Source organism: Triticum aestivum, chromosome 7B (assembly GCF_018294505.1).
Source record: "Triticum aestivum cultivar Chinese Spring chromosome 7B, IWGSC CS RefSeq v2.1, whole genome shotgun sequence".
Taxonomy (NCBI): domain Eukaryota; kingdom Viridiplantae; phylum Streptophyta; class Magnoliopsida; order Poales; family Poaceae; genus Triticum; species Triticum aestivum.
This window is the reverse complement of record NC_057813.1, coordinates 116,282,309-116,309,507: the sequence shown is the minus strand read 5'-3', so window position 1 is coordinate 116,309,507 and position 27,199 is coordinate 116,282,309. Positions and strand designations below refer to the sequence as shown.

Genomic DNA, 27,199 nt, shown 5'->3' with positions numbered 1-27,199 from the left:
TCAGTAACTATACTACTCAAACAGTTCAATACCAACGAACACATCAAGCAATAACTAGATAGATAGAAGGAGAATATGCAATACGAAGATATCAATCCCACCGGAGTCATGAGGCTCGATAAGGCCCAATGGGTTAGGATCTATGCAAGCTTAGTTTAGATGATGGAATGTTCGTTGTTCGGATTGTTCTTAGAGATAAAACTTGTAAATTTGTAGTTTTTTTTCAATCAAAGAAACCATGCATATGCACATTGTATATCCTTTTTTATTTGTTATACAATGTTTCTGCCATGTTTTCATGTTTTAGAAAACATGGCAATTGTCTTACCTTCTTATTACTTGTACAAGGCAAAATAAAGAGAACATGTTTTCACATAAAACATGGCAATTTTTGTAAAGGGCATGACAATTTTGGGCAAAACACTGTGTTTTTTTAAAATTTTGTAAAAAAGTAAAAGAAAATGGCAAAATTATTTGCTGTACCATGTCAAATTATATTCGTGGACGATGGAAAAAATTATCTTTTCTTACTTTTCATGATGGAAAATTTAATTTTAGTGCCATGACAATTTTAGTTTTTGTAACGTGGAAAAATATACTATTGGACCATGGCAAATACTTTCTTTTCTTACTTTTCCTGATGACAAATTTAATTTGGTACCATGGCAAAAAAAATTGTACCATGGCAAATTATATTTTGGGGCCATGGCAAACTTATTTTTGTATATCCTCATCATTTTCTTTTTTATCAAACCACGGTAAACTCCTTTTTAGTAAATTATTTCTTTGGACCATGGCAATTTTATCATGCACATCATTGCAATTTATTGAACAAACCAGGGTAAATTTATTTTTAGTACCAACGCAAATATCTTAACATACACCAGGGCAACCCTTTGTGTGTGTTTTTACAATGGCATACCTAGGATTTTTCAGGCAATTTAACATGGAGACTTTTTGTTTGTGTTTTAAGATGATGTTTTTTAAACTACATGAATCTTGAACGTGACCAAACATTTTTTCTCAACATACAGATGATTTTTTTATCATGAACATGGAAATGTTTCTCCTACCGTTAAAATTGAAGGGAATGACGATCGGGCTGGGCCGCTGGAGGCCCAGTAAATGGGCATGTATCGAGAGTGTTCACGTGGGGAGGTGTACCATATAGCAAACTAAAATGTTCGCTCGTCCCCCCTCCTGAGTCGAGTAAATCGTTCGATGGGGCTTTGTCCCCCGACCAAGATTAACGTTTATGTAGCAGTAGTGAGGAATGCAGGCCTGGGAACTGCAGTTGTGATTGGGCGAGGCCGTGATGGCCTATTTTAGGGTGCTTCGGTCATTGTAACTAGTGAAATCATAGATCCTACAACACTTGAAGCAATTGTCGTTAGGAAAGTTTTGGCTCTCTCAGAAGACCTACAGGTGCAAAGGATTCATGACGCGTCTGACTGCAAGATAGTGGTTACGACATCAAGCAATGTAGCGCTGAGAGATATGGAGCATTCATTCGGGAAATCATAGAGTACTCTAGTGTTTTTACTCTTAGTAATCTGTTCATGAGTTTAGGAGCTCGAATTTCAAGACTCACGGTTTTAGGAAGCATGCTTTACATTTAGGGGTTGGCTGCCATATCTAGTTAGGAAACCACGGTGACCTTTTTTCGTCCATGTAAACATAGTAACGGATCAATAAAGCTTCGCGCAAAGAAAACTCCCTCCCCCAGCAATTTCTAATTTCTAAAAAACAAAAGTGTGCAGCTAATGAACTTCGGTCTTGATAAAGAAGGGTGTGGCTATACGTCAGTCAGCTAAAAAAAAGTATGGGGTCAACCGACATTTTTCAACCGTCGGATGGGAAATCAATGGCCCGCACCTTTCTTCAACCTCCCACACATTCCTCCAACCTTTCTTCGTCTTGCCGCCAGCTACCACCGACTTAACCGCTGGCGCTACCACGACCGCCTGAGCTCTCCGACCTCCCCTGAGCCGCCCCCGGCCATCCCTCTGCCCCCCCCCCCCCACCCCCTCCAACCGGTCCAGTTTTTTCTCCGGCGAAGCCCCACCACCTCCGTGCACCACCACCCGCCCCCATCCTAAACCCTAAGATAGATACCGGGGTAGCCCTCCGGCAGGTCCATTCCTTCTTCTTTGTTCCCTCCGGCGAATTCTTAAAAATCGACTAACCCCAATTTGAAATTCAGTCGACTGTCATTTAGCTAATGTGGATAAAGAATGGCTTTCAGAACTAAATGGAACCTTTCTTTCGAGCTTGCTGCGTGCATGCCTGCAGTTTGCATCGCTGCTGGATGTAGTTAATCTCTATGTCATCCTTTCAGTCCCGGAACAAAGGTGTGCGTACGTGCTGCTTAGTGCCTTCGCTACTTCGTCATGCAAAGTAGTTCTCGTCCGTGCAGATGCATGACTGAACGCATCGATGTCCGTCGGTTGGCGACCAGGCCTCATTTCCCGTTGCCATCAGGCCATTGCCACCGTACGTCGCTGTTCCCAGCTGGCTCTGCCGCCCTACGTCGACCAGGAGAAACATGCATGCAACGCGAACTTGCAGGGTTGTGACGCCTCCGTCCTGCTCGAATCCACCGAAGGTAACGTGGCGGAGAAGGACGCCAAACCAAACAAGAGCCTGCGAGGGTTCGGCTCCGTGGAGCGGGTGAAGGCCAAGCTCGAGGCCACGTGTCCGGGCATCGTCTCCTGCGCCGACGTGCTCACCCTCATGTCCCGCGACGCGGTCGTGCCGGTCAAGGGCCCCTTCTGGCCGGTGGCGTTGGGAAGGAGAGACGGCAGAGTGTCCAGTGCCACGGAGGCCAGCGACGAGCTGCCCCCAGCCTCCGGCGACGTCCCTCTGCTCACCAAGATCTTCGCCTCCAAGGGCCTCAACCTCAAGGACCTAGTCGTCCTCTCCGGCGCCCACACACTCGGCACGGCGCACTACCCGTCTTTTGCCGACCGGCTCTACAATAGCACCGGCGAGAGCGGTGCCTGCGGCCTCGTCGACCCGTCTTTGGACAGTGAGTACGCCGACAAGCTGAGGCTCAAGTGCAAGAGCCTTGACGACCGCGCTATGCTGTCGGAGATGGACCCCGGGAGCTTCAAGACCTTCGACACCAGCTACTACCGCCACGTCGCCAAGCGGAGGGGCCTCTTCGGCTCCGACGCGGCTCTCCTCTTCGACGACACCACCAGGGAATACGTCCAGCGCATCGCCACCGGCAAGTTCGACGGCGAGTTCTTTAAGGACTTCAGCGCGTCGATGATCAAGATGGGCGACGTCGGCGTGCTCACCGGGGCCGAGGGAAAGATCAGGAAGAAGTGCTACGCCCCCAACTAGCGTTCGTTGATTCTTAGTTGTACTTGTAAGTTGTACCTGTACGAGTTAATTCGAGGATGTCTGTCTGATACTGTTCCTTGTAATTGTATATGATTTATTATCGTCAGTAATAGCATTGAGTAAAAACATTCTTTAACAATCATTGAATCGACATCTTTATCTTTAAATTGTCAAGACCTTAATCTTCACGCACTGATTATGCAGTTGCGCAGCTACTAGCCTACAATGACATTACTGTCTTGAAATAGGCTTTCGCCCCGCTTTATAAATAAAACAACGGTTCACACGATCCAAGTTTGAACAGCAACCAACAGGAAACGGCCGGGGCCACAGCACAAATAAGCCCAAGAAAGTATAAGAGAAATATAAAGAAAAAGCCACCTAGTGGCTACCGCCGAGCGGCCCTACGAGGACGACAGCCGACGCGCCGAGGCCAAAAGCGCATCCATCATCAAGCCAAGGCGATCACGATCACGCTGCCTCGAGAGCGGGTGCCAGTGCTGCAAGAAAGTAAGGAATTTGAAGAAGGAGTCAGAAGCCTTCTTTGGGAAAACCTTCTCAATCACCATCTTATTCCTAGTCGTCCAAAGAGTCCACAACATTGCCGCAAAAATAAGCCAAAATAGGCGGCGATGTCGTGTAGGCTGTATAGCTCGAAGCTGCAGGAACTCCGCGAGATTTAGGGCCTCCCAGTCAGGCCCCAACGCCTCGCGGACGAAAGTCCATAATACCCTCGCTGCCATACAAGAGAAGAGAATATGCGTCCCAGTCTCCGGTACTGCACAGAGGGGGCAAATACCATCCCCAGGTCCGTGCCGCTTAAGTACCTCTGTCCCCGAGGGGAGACGATCTCGTAGAAGTTGCCAAACAAAAATCTTAATCTTTAATGGGACGGGGGCTTTCCATAGAGGGACAAGCCAGGGGTGAGTTGTCGGCGGGCAAAGGGCCTGGTAAGCCGTGCCCACTGAGAACTCCGCTGTCGGCGTGCGCCGCCATGAAACTGTGTCCGGATAATCCGGGAGCACGAGTGGCAGGGCGGCCCGCAATGTAGTCCAGTCATTAATCTCGGCCGGTCCGAACGAGCGACGGAACTCAAGGTTCCACTGTCCATCTTGGAAGGCCGTGGCCACAAGAACAGACGGATCTACACAAATCGAGAATAGGCCAGGGAAGGCGACGCGTAATGGCTCCATGCCCAGCCAGGGATCCAGCCAGAATTGGATCCCGTGCCCGTTCCCTAAGGAGAAGGAAATCCCTAAGCGGATGTCCTCCTTGATCCTTTGGATGGCTCGCCAGAATTGTGAGCCATCTGTCCGGGAGCAAGCCAAGAGCGGTTCTCCCCTAAGGTATTTTGCCTGAATGAGCTGCAGCCATAACCCTCCCTCGCCGCGTAGAATCCGCCAGACCCATCTCAGCATGAGGGCCACGTTCATGCGGCGGGAGGCAATGATGCCCAGACCACCACGGTCCTTAGGCATGCAGATATCCGCCCATTTACCATGTGGTATTTTTGGCGGCCATTGGCCGCCTGCCAAAAGAACCTAGCGAGGTCCTTATCGAAGGCACTATGGACGCCTTCCGGAAGAATGTACAGCCCCATCATAAACATGGGGAGGCTCGCAAGGTTCGAGCTAATCAGGACCGCTTTACTCCCCTTGGAGGTAAACCGTCCTCGCCAGGGCTCAGCCCGAGAGGCCACTCGTCCCACTAGCAGGTCGAATGCACTTGTCAGGATCTTTGAGTCTGCCAACGGCATCCCCAAGTATGTAATGGGGAAGGATGTTAGCCTGCAATTGAGATTATCCGCAATCCTCTGTTGGTCCTCAGCAGGGTAACCTAGAACGATGACCTCGCTCTTGTCAAAGTTAATCTTGAGTCCCGACATAGCCTCAAAGCAGAGGAGTAGGAACTTAAGGTTAACTATGTCAAGGGTAGAGCCTTCCACCATAATCATGGTGTCATCAGCGTACTGAAGGTGAGTGACCCCCCCCCCTCCTGGAATGAGGTGTCCGACCACCCCCGAGATGTGGCCGGCATGCCTAGCCTTGTCCAGGATACCTGCCAACGCGTCCACGACAAGGTTGAAGAGAACGGAGGATATTGGGTCCCCTTGCTTCACCCCCGCTGATGCCGCAAAGAAAGGTCCCACCTCTCCATTAATGTTTATCGCAGTCTTGCTAGACCGTACCAACTGCATAATCCAGTTGCACCATCTGTCCTCAAAGCCCCTACGCTGCATGACAAGGCGCAGGAAATCTCAGTCAAGCCGATCATATGCTTTCTGGAAGTCCAGCTTCAAAAATACACCCTTCAGCCCACGCGATCGCACCTCATGGACAATCTCGTGGAGGGAGAGTATCCCGTCATGGATTCTTCTCCCTTTCAGGAATGCTGTCTGGAGTGGGTGATTCATCCTCTCAGCAATAGGCACGAGTCTAGACGCGCATACTTTAGAGAAGATGCGCTCCAGGACGTTGATAACTGTGATAGGCCTGAATTGGCGAATGTCCGTCGCCCCAACTACTTTGGGGATCAGGGTGATAACACCGAAGTTTATGCGTGCCATGTCAAATGTGCCGATGTAAAATTCATGGAACATTGGCATGATCACCGGTTTTAGGACATTCCAGAACTTCTGGAAGAAGGCAACCGGCAAGCCATCCGGGCCCGGTGCCGACCCAGCCTTCATCGAGGCGATCGCCCGCCCCACCTCTTCCGGCGAGAAAGGGATAGTCAGTTCCGCATTCTCTATGTCAGATACCCTACCCGCAAGGGGCCAGAAATCATCCGCCAGGGAGATCCCACCACGGGGTTCTGCCGAGAAGAGCCCCTTATAGAAGGAGTAAATGTGGGTCCTAATCTCATCCGGGTGTTCGAGAAGGGCGTTCCCTTTCCAAAGGCATGGGATGGAGCACTTCCTGCGACGCCCATTCGCGATCGCTTGGAAATACGCGGTGTTAGCATCGCCTTGAAGGAGCCACTTCTGCCCCCCCCCCCCCGTCGCTGCCAGAATAGTTCCTCCCCCTTGAAAATCTCCATAAGGGAGGCTTCAAGGGCGTATCGCTGCAACCATTCGTCTGCCGACAGACTGATTGAATCAGCAGTCTCGTCCAAGGCCTTAATCTAGTCAAGGAGCGCCCCTTTGCGGGATCTCAGGGCAGCACCCAGGTTGGCGCCCCAACCCCGCATAAACTGGCGGATGACTTTGGAGCAGTGATGCCAAACGTCTGTGGCACAGAAGGACCGAGGCGGGGTTAGAGTAGCCTGCACCCAACGGTCCTGAACCATCTCGACGAACCCCGGCTGCAGGAGCCACGATGGTTCGAAATAGAAGCGTCTAGATCTCGGTGGGGACCCTTCCCCTGACGCAAACAGCAGGGGACGTGGTCGGAGCCAATCCTAGTGACCGCCCGTAAGGAGCACAGTGGGAACATAACCTCCCACTGCACGGACACAAGGACCCGATCCAGCACGCTCCGTATAGGGTCCACCTGTTTATTGGTCCATGTGAACCTAGCCCCTACGCGGGCTATCTCACGGAGGGCCATCGCAGCTATGGCATCGTTGAACATGCGCATACGCCGTCGGTCAATGTTGGGCGAGCTTTTGTCAGCCTCCGTTCTGATAAGGTTGAAGTCGCCCGCCACCACCACTGGGGTCGTGCACCGTTCAACCTTATCCTGCAGCTCGGCCAGGAAACCCACCGACCGCCCGTGATCAACCGGGCCATAGACAATGATCACCTCCCAGCTGAGGTTCACACGTCGGTCGGTGATGGCCATACTCAGGAAGAACTCCCCGCGGTCCATATCCTCCACCGAGAAGAAGTCCTCCCTGACCCCCAGGAGAATGCCTCCAGACTGCCCAGAAGCCGGGAGCCATTGCCAGGCAAAAGGGTGTCGAGAGAGCCCCTGAAGCTCCTGAATGGAGAAGTCCTGACGAACCGTCTCTTGAAGGCCAACAATATCGATGTCTTCCTGTCGGATGTAGTCAATCAGCTGGCGTCGGCGGCCTAGGTTGCCGAAGCCCCTAATATTCCAGCATAGGAGCTTCATATAGGAACCTTGCCGGGATCACTAGGCCCCTCAGGTGGGGCCGAACTAGCCCTCCCGCCTAGGGCGGGGTTTGGCAATTGCTTCAACGGACGGCCACGACGCCCCTTCTTAGCGGGGGTCTGACCTGCCATGTCTGCAGAAACACCGTGAACCTCCATCGCCTGTTCAGAGGGATGGAGTCGCGTAGGAGGTCGTCCCCGCAAGGCCCTCCCTACTGGAGGGTCCCTCGCAGCGTCAGGCCGGGAGGGAGGCCGGCTCGGGCCTGATCCAGCTCCAGGCTCTCTATGCCCGGAGCCAGACGGGGCCGAGGCATCCGCAACCCGTTGTTCAGCACGGGCCCGGGCCTCAGCAAGGGCCCCATCGAGCCGCTCTTTGGCACGGATGGCCGAGATCTGCTCGAGTCGGGGACCCTTTTCACCCCGAAACACAATATCACAATCCGAAGCAACGTCGCCAAGGTGTGCCATCGGCACTGAGTCAAGCACGACAAATCGAGAACCGGAATAAGAGGCACCAGAGGGATGGGGAGGTGTCGTACCTGGAGAGAGGTCGCGTGCCGCCGCGCGCATGGCCGCCATCTCAGCGACCGTCGGGACTCGCCCATCCGGAAGGGTCCGGGACCGGCAGAGGCGGGCGCTCTGCCTAGACGCCACTATCGCTACCAAAATCGGCGAGTCTGGAATGTTTTATGTCGATTACTCGGCAAACCCCTTTAAATCCAGTGTATTGGAAAAACACTCGGCAAAGGTCCTCGGATGGGTGGTGGTTCTATGGAGATAGAGATTCTTCTTCCTCATCGTTGGCATGGTTTTATGCTGCGTTTCTTCCTCCTCCTTTGTGTTGTTGCTAGAGGGATATCCTACTTTGTCCAGGCAGTTGGCCCGACCGCGGCGCCGGAACCGGATCATAGTACTCTTCCGTCTAAAAGGGGCACATACATCGGTACGCAAAGCCACAGATGGCAAAGGCTGGTGCAGGTGTGTCAGATGCGTATGTGTGTTCTTGTCTTTTTGGCGCGGAATCGAAGAAAAGGGGGGCAGCATGATGGCGATTATACCATGCTTGAAGATGATAACCTGCTTAGATTTGGTTGCAGATGCTTGTGTTGCAGGGGTCTTCTCGCAAGGTTTATGGATGATGACACAGAGCTCCGGAGATCTTCATGTTTTACTGGTTGTTTTAAGTTGCTCTTTGTTATTCTAGTTAAATATGCATGTGTTAGGGTGTGTTTGTATGGATCAAGAACTTTGTATTATTTTGTGATTTGTACGCGTAGGCCTCATAAACCAAAACAAAAATGCTAAGAGTACCATAGGAAACACGCCTAGTGTGTGAATACTAATGCGAATAAAACAGAAGAGATGGAGTATGTAAGAGGATCTCTAACAACAGACCTAGAAATGAGCTCAGTACCTAAAAGATGAAATATTGAAAAAAAAAATCTTTGTCAAAAAACAGCTCCATTCACAGACCTGCAACTGCATGGGAACTAAATTTGCTAGCCAAGACAAAAATATAAGTCTTCTCTAGCACAAAATCTAAAACTAAAAACATGGTCGCGCAAAACACTAACCAGTCGAACAGGAAATCCCCCCCCCCCCCCCAACAATGTTGCCGCGTTGCCTTCCGCCGCCGGCCGGTGGGACGCCATGGAAGGCCTCCCCTAAAGCGACCCCCGCTGCCGGCCTTCCTACAGCTCTAGCCGCCCATCAGCCATCCCTCTCCTGCATCAAGTGTGCCGCTGGGCCAGTGTCGGAGACATGGCGACCAGCACGGCCCACGGCCCTCTAACATGAGTGATTTCTTCCTAAATTTTACATGAATAGTGCAGATTTCAAAGTTTTGCTCTAACTGCATCCCCATGCAAAATTAGTGATTGTATTGCGAGAATGGGCCAGTGGGAATTGGATAGGGTGGGGGCTCGATTCATCTGGACAAATAAACATGTGAATCCAGTTAGGAGCATCCTGGATTGTGCTCTCGTTTCCACTGATTGAGGGCTTCACTTCCGCCTTGCCTCTCTTCATGTGGCTACGCACGTTGGCATCGATCATGTTCCTATTCTCCTCTCATTTGGGGAGCATAAAGCCCCGTCCTCCTCCTAGCTTCCACTCCAGACGTGTTGGCTAAATCAGAGGTTTCCATAAAATTGTTCTTTCATAACCAAGTTGAGCGAATGAAAGGGCATTTTCTGTCTTAAGTGTTTTAGTGTTGGTGACAATGCAATTCGCAAAGTAACCATGTGCTTGAGCTACACAATCATAACTATATAGCACAAAATGGTTAGGCGCCCCTCTGGATGAAAAAGAGCGAAGACGGCATTTTCCAACACTTTTGTTTCTTTGGTCGTAAAGAATCCGTACTATTAAGAGAGAGTCCGCATCGGAAGGTAGGTTAAAATCAAATACAGACATAAATACATATTTCGCCCACTATATAGTCTTCCATTTTAAGAAGAGAACCTCATTTATAATCCATGTAGAAAGTTTGCATCATTGCGGTCGGACCACTCCCTTGCGGAGTGGTCAACATAGTCACTGTTACGATGGCTGTACCGCGGGCCAAAGAGGTTGTACCTCTCCATGTGCGGGTGGTACTACCGGCCGAAGCACCGGCTCAAGCACCGCCCAAGGGTACACTCCCTCGGTACACTCCCCCGAAGCATCAGTGGCCAAGCAGAGAAGGAAATATTTACGCTCAAAAAAAGAGAAGGAAATATACAGTATTGTTTTTTTTAGATAAAGGAAAATACTGATTTGGCTTAGATTCTTCCAAGCTACTGTGTGATTCGGTTCTATTTTTTTCCTTTTTTTGTGCAGCACCGTTTCAGGTTTTGTGGGCAGGGAAAGGAGGCCTGACTCGTGATGATCAGTCAATCGGGATTCGTGGTAACCCGAGACGTAATAATAAGGAAAGAGACAAACGGTGGGGATTTCCATAGTACGTGTACATGTGGCCTAGTCTAGGATTTGGTGGCCGTGCAGAATTCGTATTGGACATTGGAGTTCGAGCAGGTGTAGATTGGAATTTGCGGTGGCTGTGTATATATACCACACATATTTGCCAGCCCGATCAAGCAAAATAGAACTGGTACTATGTCTTCCTCTTCCAGCACGAATTTCCGGCCCAGCGTTGGTCCCGACGATCTCGCCGACATCCGCTCGATCGGAGTCGAACCCGTGGTCGTTGAAGATGAGCTTGAGAAGACGTCCTGGCGACGGCGCTTTGTGAAGCTGGAGCCGGCCCGCCGTGCACAGGTGGTGGGAGCTTTGCTGTTCCTATCTTCCGTGGCCGTGCTGTCCTTGGCCGTTCCCGTTGTGCTCTTGGTGATTTTCCACGGGCATCAGATGTCCCAGGTTGGCATCCTGGCAACCGCTCTATGCTACTACGTCTTCCTCCTCCAGCTCTGCATCTGCCGGAGCTGCTCATTTTACACCGACTTTAGGCGCATCTCCTATGGCCTTCTCCTCTCCTACTTCAGTGCTGGTCAGATTGGTCCGCGCGCTGCCATTGTCATCCTACACTTCACCACGGCATGGGCCGCCGCCTATCTTGGTTACTCTCTGGCCTCACACCGCCTGCGCATGGGCACCGAGCGGGCTATCATCGACGGCGAGCTGCCCCAGCCGTGCCACCACGACAAGGACAGGGCGTACAGGATCGCTAACATGATTCCTGTCGCGGCGTTCATCGTGACGGTGATCTGGACCGCTTCCATGACGGCCATCATTTTTACAAACGACATCGCCGATGAGTTTGACATTGCCTTTCTCCTTTCATACGTCGGTTGGATACATGTTGCCGTTTGGTTATTATATGTTGCAGATGTGCCCATGCGTAAAGTGCTGATGAAAGAGCCAATGGTGTCTCTACTTGCCTCTCTTCTCCCATGCCTGATGATTTCTCCGGTGATCAGCGTTGTATGCCGTATTCTGTCAATCTTGTTCCAGTGGTTGATGATGATGACATTGGTCGCGATCCTTAGTTACAACCTCAGTGTTTATGTACACTATTTGCTGAATGCTGCTTCATACAGGTATGAATTTTTTTTAAGCAAACTAGCTAGCTCGATATGCTTGGTTAAACGTTCAATCTCGGTGACATTCAATCGACTAGCTGGGGCATGAACGTCTATATGATCTGCAATTTGAATGCATATATTGCATTTCGATTAATCTGTTTTTTTTGTTTTTTTGCTGAGTTGAGATCTCCTGTAAACAATTTATAGTGTCATATTTTTCAGAAAATTTCAGCAGTCTTTGGTAATGTCCAGAGTGTAGGATAGTAAAATGCCACTGTAGCCTCTTTTCTTGTTTGCTAAAATGCATGTAGTAAAGGCATTGCATTTTTTTCTATTCTAAAAGAAATGCCATTGGAAAGGAATTGGCCCTGTTTCACGGTTTGTTAAGCAAGTTTTGGAGTAAGTAACCTGTCTAATGTTTTGATGGGCTATTAACAGCCAAATCAATGTATAAAATACTTCAGGAAATTAAAGTTCTTTTCCTAGATCTGGAATTTGAAAGACCAAATTCTCTTAATGGGTGAACAGGACTCTATTTATATGCATCAACAACATCTGCAACTCACATGAATATATCTTGTTGGTAACTCATAGCTAAGTAACGTTGATCTTTCCTGAATATATTTTTGGCCTCAGGGCACTCATTGGTGAACATGATATGTCATGTGAAGATAAGATGAACAGCATGGAACATCTGGGCGACCATGATGAGAATCCAGAGGAGATGACTGCGACATGTAACCCTGTTAAGGACAAGGCTCTGGAAGTGCAACAAGACAGGGGCCTGGAAATTCAGGAAGGGTTAGCTTCCCTTTGAAGGACCTCTTCAGGGGGGCCGGCGTGGAGAGTGAAGAAAAGAAGCTCACTTTGGGCAAGAAGCACACTTTGGGCACGAAGAACATCAAAGATCAAGTCTTCTCATTTGGGCACCGCAAGCACCAAAGGTGAGGCCAGGCTGTCCCGGACAAGGTATGGACTATAACTCTCCTCATCACAGTGCCAACAACAGGATGGATGCCATGCGCCCGCAGTGACTCGGGCTATCATTCTTCTGTGTAGATAGTGCATGAAACTAAGATGGTTTGTTATCACGTGTATTTCTTAGTAGATGCTTTGGTTTGTTATCACGTGCAACGATGATGTGTTGTGTGCCTCGACCTGATACTCATTGAGTCTGCTAATGACGGTAATTAGCGTCCCTACATTTGCTGCTTCCAAAAGCATAAAGGCTTTGAAGTTTAAAAGGCCTCCGGGGAATTATTGAACTACTGAAGTGTTGCTTTGCTGTGATGCACCTTCAGTCTTGTTGTGTATTTTGAATTTTTGATAGTGTTGCAAGGAGAAAACGTTTGCTTGGTTATTGATACGCTCGTAATTTTGTCTGTGAAGAATGTACCACGCACCCAACCGTCCTGACTGAATGTCCAGAAATCGCTTGAGGGAAAAATAATATCCCTGCATGGACCCTGCTCATCCTCGACGGTGCTCCTTGTTGAGCTGTATATTGCATGTCTATTATTTGTACAACAAGCCCTCCTCCTTACACGTATAGTTGAGAACCTGGCCACCCATTGTACCTATATATGTACGTGCATATGCACCCGATGAATATGTCATGAGTTGCACCAAACCTCATAGCCCTGCTCCACCGTCCCTGCGACCTCGAAACACCATCACGTAGTCTGCACGTACCGCTCAGGCCATGTCCGACGCCGGCCGCTTAAGGAGGCGCCCATTGACTTCCCGGCTGACTGGCAGTTGGATTGAAAAATCCTGGCACCGGATGCTCGAACTCCGCCTCGAGGAGAAACTTGGTGGTGGGCCAAAGTGTGTCACCGACCTCGTGGAAGCTCCTCCATGCTTTTTGGGCTTCCGGCCACTGCTGAGGGAGAGGGCACCACACTCATTGGCCTGCTATAAGCACAACGGCTCGACCGGAGGGCGGCTGGAGCTACCGGCCTCGGTGTCATGCCGGGGGCGCTTATGCGGCGGTGAGCCGCCGCGGCCCCACGCCCGCGACCTCTGCCAGCCATGGATAGAAAAGTGTGTGGGCGCGGGAGAATCGGGCACTCGACTAGGGAGGATTTGTTGCCCAAGTAGGTGCGGTTGTGGCTGAGGCTAGTGGAGGAAATGTCGGATGTGAACCTTGCCTAAGTCAAGTTATATCCGGTAAATATAATGGCAGTGGGGAGAAAATATGGCCCACCTATAAAAAAATATGGGTCGCGCCTTTTTTACAGGATCTGCTCGGGCGGAAAAAAGAGCAAATCCTTTAAATCACCGGAAGTTATAAGGGTCGGCGAGGTATTACAGGATCTGCTAGAGTTTCTCTAAGTTTCCCGAAACTAGGTTGCACCGCCGGCTCTCACAGGCAGCAGCTATATCTCGCTTCATGCGAGATAGAAGCTTCTCTCGCCTAAAGCTTTTCCTGCGCACTTCAGTAACCATTTTTCATGAGTTGATCGCTTGATTAGTTCGCTCATTAACTACATTTTTTTCCTATTTTTTCATCTGGTTTGTTTGGTCTGTCCTTTTTCTTCGTTATACTTCCATTTTCTTTGTTTCTTCACTGGTTTTCTTCAGTGTTTTTTCTATTTTTCTACGTTGTACTTTAGTTTTCTTTGTTTCTTAATTGGTTTTCTGTGATTTTTCGTTCTATCATTGTTATACGTTGTTTTTTCTTGTTTCTTCAGCGGGTTTCTTCATTTTTCTTCAGTTTTTTTCTTTTCTTTCTTTGTTCTTCTTCTTCTTCGGGTTTCATTTTGTATCTTTTTTTCATTGGTTTTCTTTGTTTCTGTCTCAATTTTTGCTATTTTCCATTCTTTTTGCAGTGGTTTTGTTTCGTTTTTCTTTTGAATTTCTTTGTTTCTTTTTTAGTATTCATTGGTTTTCTTTGTCTTTCTTTTGTTTATATGAAAAAATGTTGCTCACGTATTTTCAAAATGTCAATAATTGTATAAGAAAATATTATTGATCTATACAAAAGATATACAACGTAAAGTAAATAAAATTACTCACAAAAACATATATTTTCAAAAAAGTTAATTATGTATTTAGAAAATGTGAAACATGTACATAAAAATATTTCTGATGTATATGAATAACGTATGTTTTGTGTAAAAATAATTATTTCCATTAAGAAATGTTAAACACATGCTCAACATTTATTTATACACATTTAATACTTTTAAATTACATGATCGACATCTTTTATACACATTTAACTTTTTTCAATATACGATGAATATTCTTTTCATACATATTGTATATTTTATATTTTATCTGTGCAAGGCAAAATATTGAAAACCAGAGATTGCTAATATTTTCGGCTATCTTGAAATAGCGTACTGTCTCCGGTTTTACGTCTACAGATTTACCAAAAATTGTCGACTGATTTTCATTTCGCTTCAGGTTGAATTTCTTGGATCATGATCACGAATCTTAACGCGCAGTGGCAGCATTTTGTCCGTTGTGTGGACCAGTGACCGGGTTCTCCTATGTGACGCATTTTGCGTCAAAACAAGAGCTCAATGCAGGACTTGACCAGCCCATCGAGCGAAAGCACAGCGACGTAAAAAAACCAAATTGCCTACGCTAGGATTCGATCCTACGATCTCGCTCACAAAAAACAGCAGACCACGATCAGCGCCACTCCAACACAAAGTTGTTGTCAAACATTAAGGCGCCAAACACTTTAACAAGAGACAGTAGGGTTAATATTTTGGGAAAAACATTTTTAAAACATTTCTTGATAATTTTGAACAATTTGAAATGCCGCAAATATTATTTGATATTCCAAGTTTTTCTTTTCAAAAAATGTGAACAATTTTTTAATCAGAATTTAGAAAAAAAACATGATTTTTCTTGCAAAACCTAACAGCTTTCTAAAACGTGATTGTTTTTGGCAAATTTTAATATTTTCTGACATTGAGAATTTTTTTGACAACAAAGAAACATTTGCTAAAATTCCTGAACAATTTTTGAAAAATGAACAACTTCCTGAAATTGAAAAAAAGATTGGAAATGAGAACATATTTTCAAATTCTTGTACATTTTCTGAAACATGAACATTTTATGAATGACATTCTGAACATTTTGTGAAAAAGAGAATTTTCTTAGAAATTCCTCAACATTTTTCGAAAACATGAACACAAAAAAAATTCAAAATGAGAATATTTTTGAAATTACTGAACATTTTCTAAACACGAATACTTTTTAAAATTTTCAACAAAATTTTAAAACAATATCATTTTTTTGAAAATCGTGAAAGACTTTTTGAAAAACGAACATTTTTAGAAATTGGGAACAAAATTTGAAAATGAGAACATTTGTTGAAGTTCAGAGCAAATTTTGAAAATGAGAACATGTTATAAAATTTCGAATAAACATTTGAAATTCTCAAACGAAAGATACATGAAAAAGAAAAAAACAAAGAAAAGAAAAGAAACAGAAAAGAAAAGAGAGAATTAAAACAAAAAAGAAAAAAGGATAGTAAAATAAAAGAAGAGAAACAAAAAGTAAAAAAATGGAAATAAAAAAACAGGTTCAGGAACCTCCTAGAATTTCCCAAAACCAGAAAAAACCGGCTGGTAGAAGATTCCAAAAACCGGATTCGCTTTAATGTTTGAACGGGCCGGCCCATCCTAACACTCTTAGATCTGCCCTGTGTGCGTTCCCTCGACTACTTGCCGCAAAAGCGGCAAATAGGAATTTCCGCAGTAACCACCTCATTGTATACTCGATGTATAGTCCGGCCCAGTTTCTGTATATTTTTTTAGTCTGTGAGTTTGATGGGTCCCGTGGTACTATTTTTGTCAGTGTTGTATGCATGCCACATCACTTCTCTCTCTCCCAAACAAATTCATAGATTTTCTTTAATCATAGACAATTTAAATCATTCATATCTTCTAAATTATAAACTCGTTTTAAAACTTCTTATATATTCGCAAAGACCTTTAGAACAAGATCAATCTTGGATACATTTTGACTAGTTTGAAAAAAGTGAAATATGTTTTTCTGAAATGTCATTTTTGATTATTTTTTTTGAAAAGTCGGTGGAAGTGAAATGTAATATCAACATGTGAAATTGATTTTTTTTCAAAATGTGTAACAGTTTATTTCAAAAGAGTGAAATATTTTTTTTTAAATGTGCAATTGAGATAGATGTGTTTTTTTGTGAAACTAGTGAGTGAAAAATGAAATGTAATGTCAACATCTGAAACTGATTATTTGGTAATGTGTAACAGTTTATTTCAAAAGAGCAAAATATCTTATTACAAAAATTTGTAATTGAAATAGATGTGATTTTTGTGAAACAAGTCAGCAGAAAGTGAAATGTAATGTCAACATGTGAAACTGATTTTTTTTAATGTTAAACTGTTTATTTCAAAAGAGTGAAAATGTTTTTATAAAAATGTGCAATTGAAATAGATGTGATTTTCGTGAAACAAGCCAGTGAAAAGTGAAATGTAATGTCAACATGTGAAACTGATTATTTTCAAATGTGTAACAATTTATTACAAAAGAGTGAAATATGTCATTTCAAAGGTATGCAATTGAAATATATGTGATTTTTTTGAAATAAGCTAGTGCAAAGTGAAATGTAGCGTCTGAAATTGGAAAAAATACAAAACTAAAATGTCAAATTGTGAAACTGGTCGAAATCATTTTATTCAAAATATTTCAAGATAATGAAATATGTGAAATATGTTTCACTTTTTTGAAATAAACTTTTACACGATAAATTCGACATAATGACCGTTGATGGGACCTCTCGGTTCCACACTAAGTGGTTGTTGTTCAGTTTTCGGGCTAAAGCCGTGAGAGCATGACCCAATCGGCCCACTACTCTCACATATCCAACCTTCGCCGTTAAGCTAAAGGGGTCTCCAGATCCAATAAGAATAACTATTTTCAAAGGCTGCCTTGTTCAAAGACACCCTAATTACCTAGTGGGCATCATTGCCCGGGTTTATGCATGGCTGCAACAAAGGAGAGAATGCCGAAGATAAACATAATTCATAAACGACTTGTCCTCAGAAATGAAGCCAATTCAAAAGATCGGACTCTCCTACGAAGTCGAAGACCAGAAGATGAAGCTGTCACGAGGAGTAATTCAAGGCCCTCGGCTTGAAGACGAGTTCAGGGGCTACTGACTGTGTCCTGAATTAGGGGGTACTCACCATGTCAGTCTACCATTCATGTGCTAGGCCGAGGACCACCGACGACCAAACAATAGGCCATGTATGCCATGGCCCTCGGCGTACTAAGGATGGTATTCTCCGAATACTTGGCATACACATCAAGGCGTATTTAAAAATTCGACATGTTTATCTCTAGATGCAACCAACCATATGTAACCCCAGGTATCCCCCGGCCCCTATATAAGCCGAGGGATTTAGCCCGTGGAGGCAGATTAAATCATTCATACGATCTCGAGGTAGATCATCATGTACTTTGTACCCCATCTACAATCAATACAATACAAGCAGGACGCAGGGTTTTACCTCTTCGAAACGGCCCGAACCCGGGTAAACACCGTGTTCATCTACTTCCTGTTACCATCTAGCCGAGATCACCAGCTCGGAACCCCCTACCCAATATCTGTCAGATTTAGATCCGACAACGTGTATCACTGTTTCTCATCCTATAAAACGAATCGACCATTAGATCATATATAAATTGAAATGGACCTCCCTTTTCTCTTACTTCCCTACTTTGCTGGCACTTATAGGCATGGCCCTAGGCCCCTATACCAATGAAGGCCCCCACACAACCAAATTCACAAGTGCCTCTGCCTCTTAAAAACACTCTCCTTGCACTGGTATTTCTAAAAAAACTCTCCTCGGACTGAGTTTTGTCCCAAAAGGACTGTAATCTCTAAACCTAGTCAACTTCCAACCTTAATGTCAGATCTACTACCACAAGGCCTAACTACATTGGATCTCCAACATGTCCTCGTGTTTTCTTGGATCTTCGTGCATGGTCTTTATGTTCTAGCTCTTCCCCAGCACTAGTGTAACACCCTCAGTGTCATGCTACAGTAATCCCATGTTAATGGTGCCAGGTCACCATGCTTACTGAGCTAATTATCACTTGATGAAAAATCAAAGTCAAATTCAAATTCAAATTATGAGGGAAATTCAAATTTTTCAAACATGAAAACAGAAATGTTCATCATGTGCCAAATATTCCACAACTAATATTGATGGTGAACCAACATTTTTGCAAGGGGTTTGAGTGGCCTAAACTACTTAAAACAATGACCTAAGCAATAAATTAAATGCCCTTTTAGTTTATAAAATTGGCAACTATTCCAAAAGCCTCCCATCCTTTTTGTGGCAGTGCACTTTAATTCTTTGAAATTGTTTTGGCCAGTGGCATAATTTTGCAAAGTCATTATTGGCTAAAAGGAAAATGCAAAAGCTGCTGAAAATAAATAGAAAGGAAAAACTAAAAGAAAAGGAAAAGGGAGAGTGAGAGAGCAACCCCCTCCTTCCTGGACTACACCCACCTGGGCCGGCCCACTCCAGCTGGCCAGCCCACTCCCCCTCCCCGGTCGTCTCCCCCCTCGCACTGTTCCACGACCCGAGTCGCTACAGCGCGCCCATCGCCGCCGAACCCACCTCGCCGGCCACGCTGCTACAGGCGCCGCAGGGAGGATAAGGCCTCCACGACCCGACGCCTCGAGTACCCCTCTCCTCACCTACCGCCACTCCCACTCCTCTCTGCCTCTGCCTCACCCCACTAGATCCCCTCTCGAGCTCTCTCCCTCTGCTCCGAGCGCCATCGCCGCCGCGTCTTCGTCATCTCCGCGGCCACCGTGCCTTCGACGCGGCCTGGCCGTGCTCCTCGGTATCGCCGTGGATTGCCGCGTCTTTTGGAGCCGCTGGAAGGAGCCGAGGAGCTCTGCGTCGCCGACCATGTCGTCGTCTTCCTCGGGTCGCCGGCGATCCCCTTCTTCCCCGACGAACACCGTAGACTCCTGCTGCTCCTAAACTACCACGGGCCTTTCTTGCGCCGCGCGGTGAGCCCCTCTTCCCCTTCCCTCGCTCCCCTGGACTCGTGCGCACCCGTAGCCACCGCGTCCGCCATGGCCGAGCTCAGCTCCGCCGCATAGCACACCGCCGTCGCTATGGACGTCGTCATGCTCATCCGATCACGACAACGTGCTCCGGGCACCGCCCTAGTGCCACCCGAGCCTCTAGCTCGTCCCCACGTGCCCTCTGGCTGCTTGCCGCACCTCGGCCAAATTCCAGCGCCGCCGTGGTCGACGCCGCCGTCGACTCCATCCATTTTAGACCGCGTGTGTGCCGTAGATCGATGCGGCATCCTTTTCCCGATCGAATGCGCCAAGTCCCGCGCCAAAAGACCCCATGTGCGTGATTTCTGGCGAAATCCGGCAAGCTCCGCCGCGGAAATGGTCGCCGACGCGTCTCCGGCGCCGCCAGCCGATGTGGCCCTTCGGGCCCCACCTCACATCCACTAACCGCGGGCCCCACGGGCCCCAGATGACTGCGTTGACCCAGTCAACTGCAGACTGGGCACCCGTGGGCCACTAACATGTGGGCCCGTTCGCTTGACTAATTTAACTAAAAGGCTTTTAATTAAAACTTAGTTAGATTAGCTAAATACCCACTAACAGGTCGGGCCCACTAATTAATTAACTCTGTATAGATTTAAAACTAACTCTGTTTAACCCACTGTCTATGACAGGTGGGTCCCGCAGGTCAGGTTTGACCTGGGCCAGGCGGTTTGACTTGCTGACGCAGTAGTGACGTCATGCTGTCTGTTAATCTGTCACATGCCCCTAGCATGCTGAACATGGAACTTTCCCCCTCCGGTCATGTGTTGGACACAGGTCCGGAACCGGGAAAACATTCCCGGTTGACTTCCCCCCTCGCCGGTATCGTGTAGCACCGCGTTAGAACACGTCTAGCTCTGCATGTTGTCCTGTTATGTTATGTTTGCTTTATATTTACTGTTTCTCCCCCCTCTTCTCTCCAGTAGACCCCGAGACCGATGCTGCCCCTATGATCGACTACGTCATCGACGACCCCTCCTTGCCAGAGCAACCAGGCAAGCACCCCCTTTGATCATCCCGATATCGCCCATTCCTTTCTCTCATGCTTGCATTAGATTTTGCTACTGTTATTGTATGCTCCTATTCTGATGCATAGCCTGCTTTTGTATCTACTGTTGTACCTTACCTGCTTATCCTAAACTGCTTAGTATAGGTTGGTTAGTGATCCATCAGTGACCCCCACCTTGTCCTTCTTGCCATTGCTTCATGATTGAAGACCCGATCAACGGGATTGAAGACCAGGCCCCGGAACCGCACACCAATTTCCCCTTAGTTGCTCGACACTGTTGGGTTACTCTCGAGTGCCGAGGGTGAGACCTCTACAACACTTCTGATGTTAACCCTGTAGTGTAGCTATTCGGTCGTGGTCATCGAGGGTGATTCCGCCTTAACCACTTCCGATATGACTCTGTCGTGCAACCCCTCAAGTGTGAACCTCGGGGATGATTCCTCTTACGTTCACCTTGATGATTACATTGAGTGGAATTCACCAGGGGTGATTCCTCGGGTTTTCCCCTTGATGTTTAGACACACAGTTACTATGATTACTATGACTTTACACTGAACCATGTTACTAAAGACGGGTCGACCCTGAGGGGTGCCCGCGCGAGCATAATTGCGAGTGATGAGGAGTCGGGTTGACCTGGAAGGTGCCCGTGAGATAATTACGAGGCGTGGCCGGGCATTCTTAGCCCTTGTCGCAAGTCCTCAAGACGGGGCAACGGGGTCACATCTTTCGTGAGTCTCTGCTTGTTACCGCGCGTTCCTAATCCACTACGATTTGGATATTTGATCCGAGGGGCCTCTGGCCTGATAGCACTAACCATCACGTGGGCATAGTATGGCCGTTCTGCGTCGTATGCATCACCCGAAGCTTAATAGACGTCAACGACTGAGTGGCGCGCGCCGGGTTGGACTGGTAAGCACCTACCTTGTTGAAGGAGGTAGCTAGGTCTGCTCACCGGCCGCGTACGCAACGTGCAGGAGTTTCCGGGGAGATGGCCCATGACCCCTGGGGGCATAGGTTTAGTCCGACGTGCTGGCCTCTCTATCAAGCCTAGGTCGGGTTGCGGCGTACTGTTTGGCCGAGGCCGGGCATGACCCAGGAAAGTGTGTCCGGCCGGAGTTAATCGAGCGTGGTGGGTAAGTTGGTGCACCCCTGTAGGGAAGAAAACATCTATCGATAGCCTGTCCTACGGTAACGGGCACTTGGAGTTGTATCTCGATCGATACAACTAGAACTGGATACTTGTGATGAGTAATGGATTGTGATGATAACTGGATAGTATGGCTCTGGGATTTCTTTCTCGCAGGCAGTCGAAAAAGGATCTTCGGCCGAGGTTGATAACACTACTTCTACCTTACTTGTGCTACTCTACTCCCTCCTGTTAGCTGCAAGATGGTGGTTTCCAGAAGATGCTAGTCTTCGATAGGACTTGGCCTTCTCTCTATTCTGGTATTTCTGCAGCCCAGTCCACATATACAGCCTTCCTTTGATAATGTTGCATATGTAGTGTAGATCCTTGCTTGCGAGTACTTTGGATGAGTACTCACGGTTGCTTTGCTCCCGCTTTTCCCCATTTCTTCTTCTTTCCGGTTGATGCAATCAGATGTTGGAGCCCAGAAGTCAGATGCCACCGCCGATATCTACTACTACGTGGAGACCGCCGATGACCAGGAGTAGTTAGGAGGCTCCCAGGCAGGAGGCCTTGCCTTTTCAATCGATGTTGCTTTTGTGCTAGCCTTCTTAAGACAAACTTGTCTAACTCATGTCTGCACTCAGATGTTGTTGCTTCCGCCGACTCTTGTGTATTCAAGATTGTGTATTCGAGCCTTCGAGGCCCCTGGCTTGTAATATAAAGCTTGTATTATTTTAATTTGTGTCTAGAGTTGTGTTGTGATATCTTCCCGTGAGTCTCTGATCTTGATCGTACACATTTGCGTGTATGATTAGTGTAAGATTGAATCGAGGGCGTCACAAGTTGGTATCAGAGCCAGGTTTCGATCCTGGGACCTGTGGGTTATGGGCCCACGTCGCCATTGGGTGGTATTAGGATCTTTTATTCCTCGTCTATACTCTGGGACTCTTATCTCTCGTCTATTCGGGTTAAACATTTTACTAACTCTGACATTAGGTTCTCGTACCCACTCCCTCCCGGAGAGCCCTGACATTTCTAATGATTGCTTGCTTGGCCAGAAGATTCTGAAGTTACTTCTCGATGCATCCCGAGACCCTGTATCCACTGCCTTGCAGTTTCTGACCGCCGGTTGTCCCCGTGAATAACATCCTTGCCACTTGTACCTTCATCCCCAGTTGCTCCTGTTGTTACGAGATACCCCTAGTACTCTCCGTTGTACCGGGAGTCCTTTGTGCCTTCTCCCTTGCAGCTTCATTTGCACTACGGATAATTCACTTAACCGGGGTTCGTTCATCCCCAGTTGTTCATATGCTTTCCTAAATACTTGGAAATACTATCTGATCTTCCAAAAATCCTCTACAGCATATTACTCTTGATTCTCCTTGCCTGCTTGCATTAGGGTTAATTCCATATGTCTAGCAATATTCTTTAAAATTCTTTGTGATTGTCATTCTGTTCCTATGGATTTAACGTGTGAGCGAATACTCGCAATCATAAATTAACCCTTCAAAATTCTCTTTCCAGCTCAGACATCCTTCCAGATATGAGCTGGTTCTTTCCCAATCAAGATTTGATCGGGTGCACCTCTAAGTCTATTCAACTTACTCAATTATCTTTTGATCAGAGCCTCTGCTTCTGATCTTCTGTTTTAAAAATCGTAAACCCTTTGTATTCAAGCTTCGGCTTATTCCGATGTTTCCATAAACCGATTCCTCTGCATCCCTTCTTCTGGTTGAGTACCGATATTCACATCAGATCCTTTGCGGACCACGTGATCTTTTGGTGGATTACTATCCGACAGCTCCTTCATATTTTAAATCATTGACGACTTTCCCATGAGACAAAATGCCTCTGGCGAGTTGTATCATCTACTCCGGTATCGCCAGCCCTTTGCTTTCGAGCATGTAACCGTCTCTCCTGTTATTGTGTTGTATAGCTTCGTAAAAATGTCCCGATGGGTTGAACCTATGCCTTTCCTAATTCGTGTGGACTTGAAAGTTATGCGAGTCATACTCTTCTGGTGCTTCACTAGATAAATCTTCAGCACTACAATTTCTTTGAAAACGAGGAGTGAATGGAAGGTTGTGCATTGGAGAAGTGGGAGTCGACCTTGAACTTTATGTTCATGCCCATGGAAACGATGTAGATCCTATCATGTAAGCTTCTTGTAATAATAACTTCCTTGATATAATATCATCCGGTCTCTGGGATTTGTTCTTTTGCAATCATGGTTCTTGCCATATTGTTCTTCTTTGATCCCATTTCTCGAACAAGTTAAAGTACTTGTCTTTTGCAGATCATTCACCTGTTAAGCATCTATTCTACTCTACCTTCGAGTATTACCCTCTGGTATCTCAAGAATATCAAACAATTGTGTTGCTTCCTATGAGTCTTCATCTGGTATTGCTCCTCAGCGATTTTAGATTGCCCCGGGTTCCGAGTTATTAGTCACTCGAGAACACCGATAAGTGAATCGATTCCGCACTCCGATTCAAATACTTTAAGCTATTTTTCGTTGCTTACGAGTTTAATAATTCTTCAAGTCATTCCTAGCATGATCAACTATTTCATTATCGTGCTAAATTTTAACTGTGCTACCTCGTCCTTCTTCCTGGAGCACAATTTTCGATGATGAGCTAAGCTTACGTTGATCTTCCTCATCATATCATTTCACCTTGAACACCAAGCTTGATTTCGAGTTTGTGTCGTACCCGTGGTTCCAATAACCTTTCATTTCATCATTCCTTTGACTTGATGTCATCGCCAATCGATTACATCTTCATGAAATCTCTCAACAAATGTGTCGTGATCATCATCAACATTATGATGCTCTTTCAGGTTATCAATTGAATTCATGATGAGAAATACCATCCTTGCCCCTCGATGAATTGTGTTATCATTGACAACATTCTTGCCTCCCCCAACACGAATTTGTTCATATAAATTTTGGAAATACATCCTTTTTGACATGTCGATGGATTTTTGCTGAAACCATCGGCCACATCCTCATATTCCTTGATAAAATTGCTTGAGGTGTTCAAGTAATTCCCGACGGGTCCTTTGTGTTCCCAAGGTTCAGCCTTTACCTGATGACCATGTCAATGCTATCCAAAAGTATGATTGCGTTACTCTGAACATCATTAAGAACATTGGAAGCACATTGTCGAATGTTTCTTGATCTATTATCCAAACACCGTTGTATGCGTAATATCATGAGTCTTCCCTCGCCCCTTTATCTAAATGCTTTTGAACTTGCTGTCATATCATGTATATCCTGCTCCGCTTCCCCTTGGGAAGGATATACTCCTAGTACTTGTGTTTAAACACATTTTCCTTTCCATTCGAGTGTTTAATCGGATAATCACATTTTTCCTTTCCATTGTTTTGTATAATCTTTCTTGTGATCTGTATGATATAAGCAGTAATATTTCCCTGCTTATGTAAACACCTCGGTGTACAAACTATCAGTAAGACCCTGTTACTATTATGGATGACATTCCGGTAACCACCGATGGGCGGGAACTTTGCCTATTGGTCCGCCTCGTTCAACGAGCAGGAGAATGGTTCTCTTCGTCCCTCGCCCTTGGTACCGATGATTGTTGCCGACATAACTGGCAAGCTACCCTCTGACATGCCTTGCTATCGGCCCAACATAACTGACATGTTATCCTCTGACCTGCCTTGCTATCATGACCGTGCAAAATGTTAGCTCCTTCCTGCTTTTAACCCACATGGTGGGTCCATAAACCACAGTTCCACAGGAGCAAAACCTGACTCTCATGTATACTCCCCCCCTGTTTCAAAATAAAATTATTATCACGCTTGGTTTCGTATGTAAATCATAGCCACCTTCCGTGAGATCACCAATTCTGGTATTAGACAAAATACATAATCCCTTCACTCAGAAACCCTTTCACACTCTGTTTCAGGCAACGAACGATTGCCTACCCGTTTGAAGCTTCTTATTGCACCTTCTTACCTTGCTCTCGATGACTTCCTTGAATTTCAACTCGAGAGATGCCTCTTTGCAACGTTCATTAAGATAGTCCCCAGGTAACTATCTTGTGTTGAGCTCCGTCCTTTCCGAGTCTTTCCCCCTACTACACCCCTTAAATCTCGGGACGAGATTTCTTGTAGTGGAGGAGATTTGTAACACCCTCAGTGTCATGCTACAGTAATCCCCTGTTAATGGTGCCAGGTCACCATGCTTACTGAGCTAATTATCACTTGATGAAAAATCAAAGTCAAATTCAAATTCAAATTATGAGGGAAATTAAAAATTTATCAAACATGAAAACAGAAATGTTCATCATGTGCCAAATATTCCACAACTAATATTGGTGGTGAGCCAACATTTTTGCAAAGGGTTTAAGTGTCCTAAACTACTTAAAACAGTGACCAAAGCAATAAATTAAATGCCCTTTTTAATTTATAAAATTGGCAACTATTCCAAAAGCCTCCCATCCTTTTTGTGGCAGTGCACTTTAATTCTTTGAAATTGTTTTGGTCAGTGGCATAATTTTGCAAAGTCATTATTGGTAAAAAGGAAAATGCATAAGCTGCTGAAAATAAATAAAAAGGAAAACTAACAGAAAAGGAAAAGGTAGAGTGAGAGAGGCAACCCCCCTCCTTCCTGGACTACACCCACCTGGACCGGCCCACTCCAGCTGGCCAGCCCACTCCCCCTCCCCGGTCGTCTCCCCCCTCGCACTGTTCCACGACCCGAGTCGCTACAGCGCGCCCATCGCCGCCGAACCCACCTCGCCGACCACGCTGCTACAGGCGCCACGGGAAGGATAAGGCCTCCACGACCCGACGCCTTGAGTACCCCTCCCCTCACCTACCGCCACTCCCACTCCTCTATGCCTCTGCCTCACCCCCACTAGATCCCCTCTCGAGCTCTCTCCCTCTGCTCCGAGCGCCATTGCCTCCGCGTCTTCGTCATCTCCGCGGCCACCGTGCCTTCGACGCGGCCTGGCCGTGCTCCTCGGCATCACCGTGGACTGCTGCATCTTCTGGAGCCGCTGGAAGGAGCCGAGGAGCGCTGCGTCGCCGACCACATCGTCGTCTTCCTCGGGTCGCCGGCGATCCCCTTCTTCCCCGACGAACGTCGTAGACTCCTGCTGCTCCTAAACTACCACGGGCCTTTCTTGCGCCGCGCGGTGAGCCCCTCTTCCCCTTCCCTTGCTCCCCTGGACTCGTGCACCCCCGTAGCCACCGCGCCGCCATGGCCGAGCTCAGCTCCGCTGCATAGCACACCGTCGTCGCTGTGGACGTCGTCATGCTCATCCGATCACGACAACGTGCTCAGGGCACCGCCCTAGTGCCACCCGAGCCTCTAGCTCGTCCCCACGTGCCATCTGGCTGCTTGCCGCACCTCGGCCAAATTCCGGCGCCGCCGCGGTCGACATCGCCGTCGACTCCGTCTGTTTTAGACCGCGTGCGTGCCGTAGATCGACGCGGCATCCTTTTCCCGATCGAACGCGCCAAGTCCCGCGCCAAAAGACCCCATGTGCTTGATTTCTGGCAAAATCCGGCAAGCTCCACCGTGGAA

General features: G+C 47.0%; 1 protein-coding gene across 1 annotated transcript; it reads left to right on the top strand.

Annotated features, from left to right (window-relative positions):
- Positions 1 to 2,436: 2,436 nt before the first annotated feature.
- Positions 2,437 to 3,348, top strand: LOC123157739 (peroxidase 1-like). Its single transcript, XM_044575963.1, has one exon. It carries the CDS (start codon positions 2,437 to 2,439, stop codon positions 3,346 to 3,348), a length of 912 nt encoding a protein of 303 aa, XP_044431898.1.
- The last annotated feature ends 23,851 nt before the right edge of the window (positions 3,349 to 27,199 follow it).

Coding starts and splice junctions, on each gene's coding strand:
- LOC123157739 (XM_044575963.1), top strand. CDS start 2,437: ATGTCCGTCGGTTGGCGACCAGGCCTCATTTCCCGTTGCCATCAGGCC.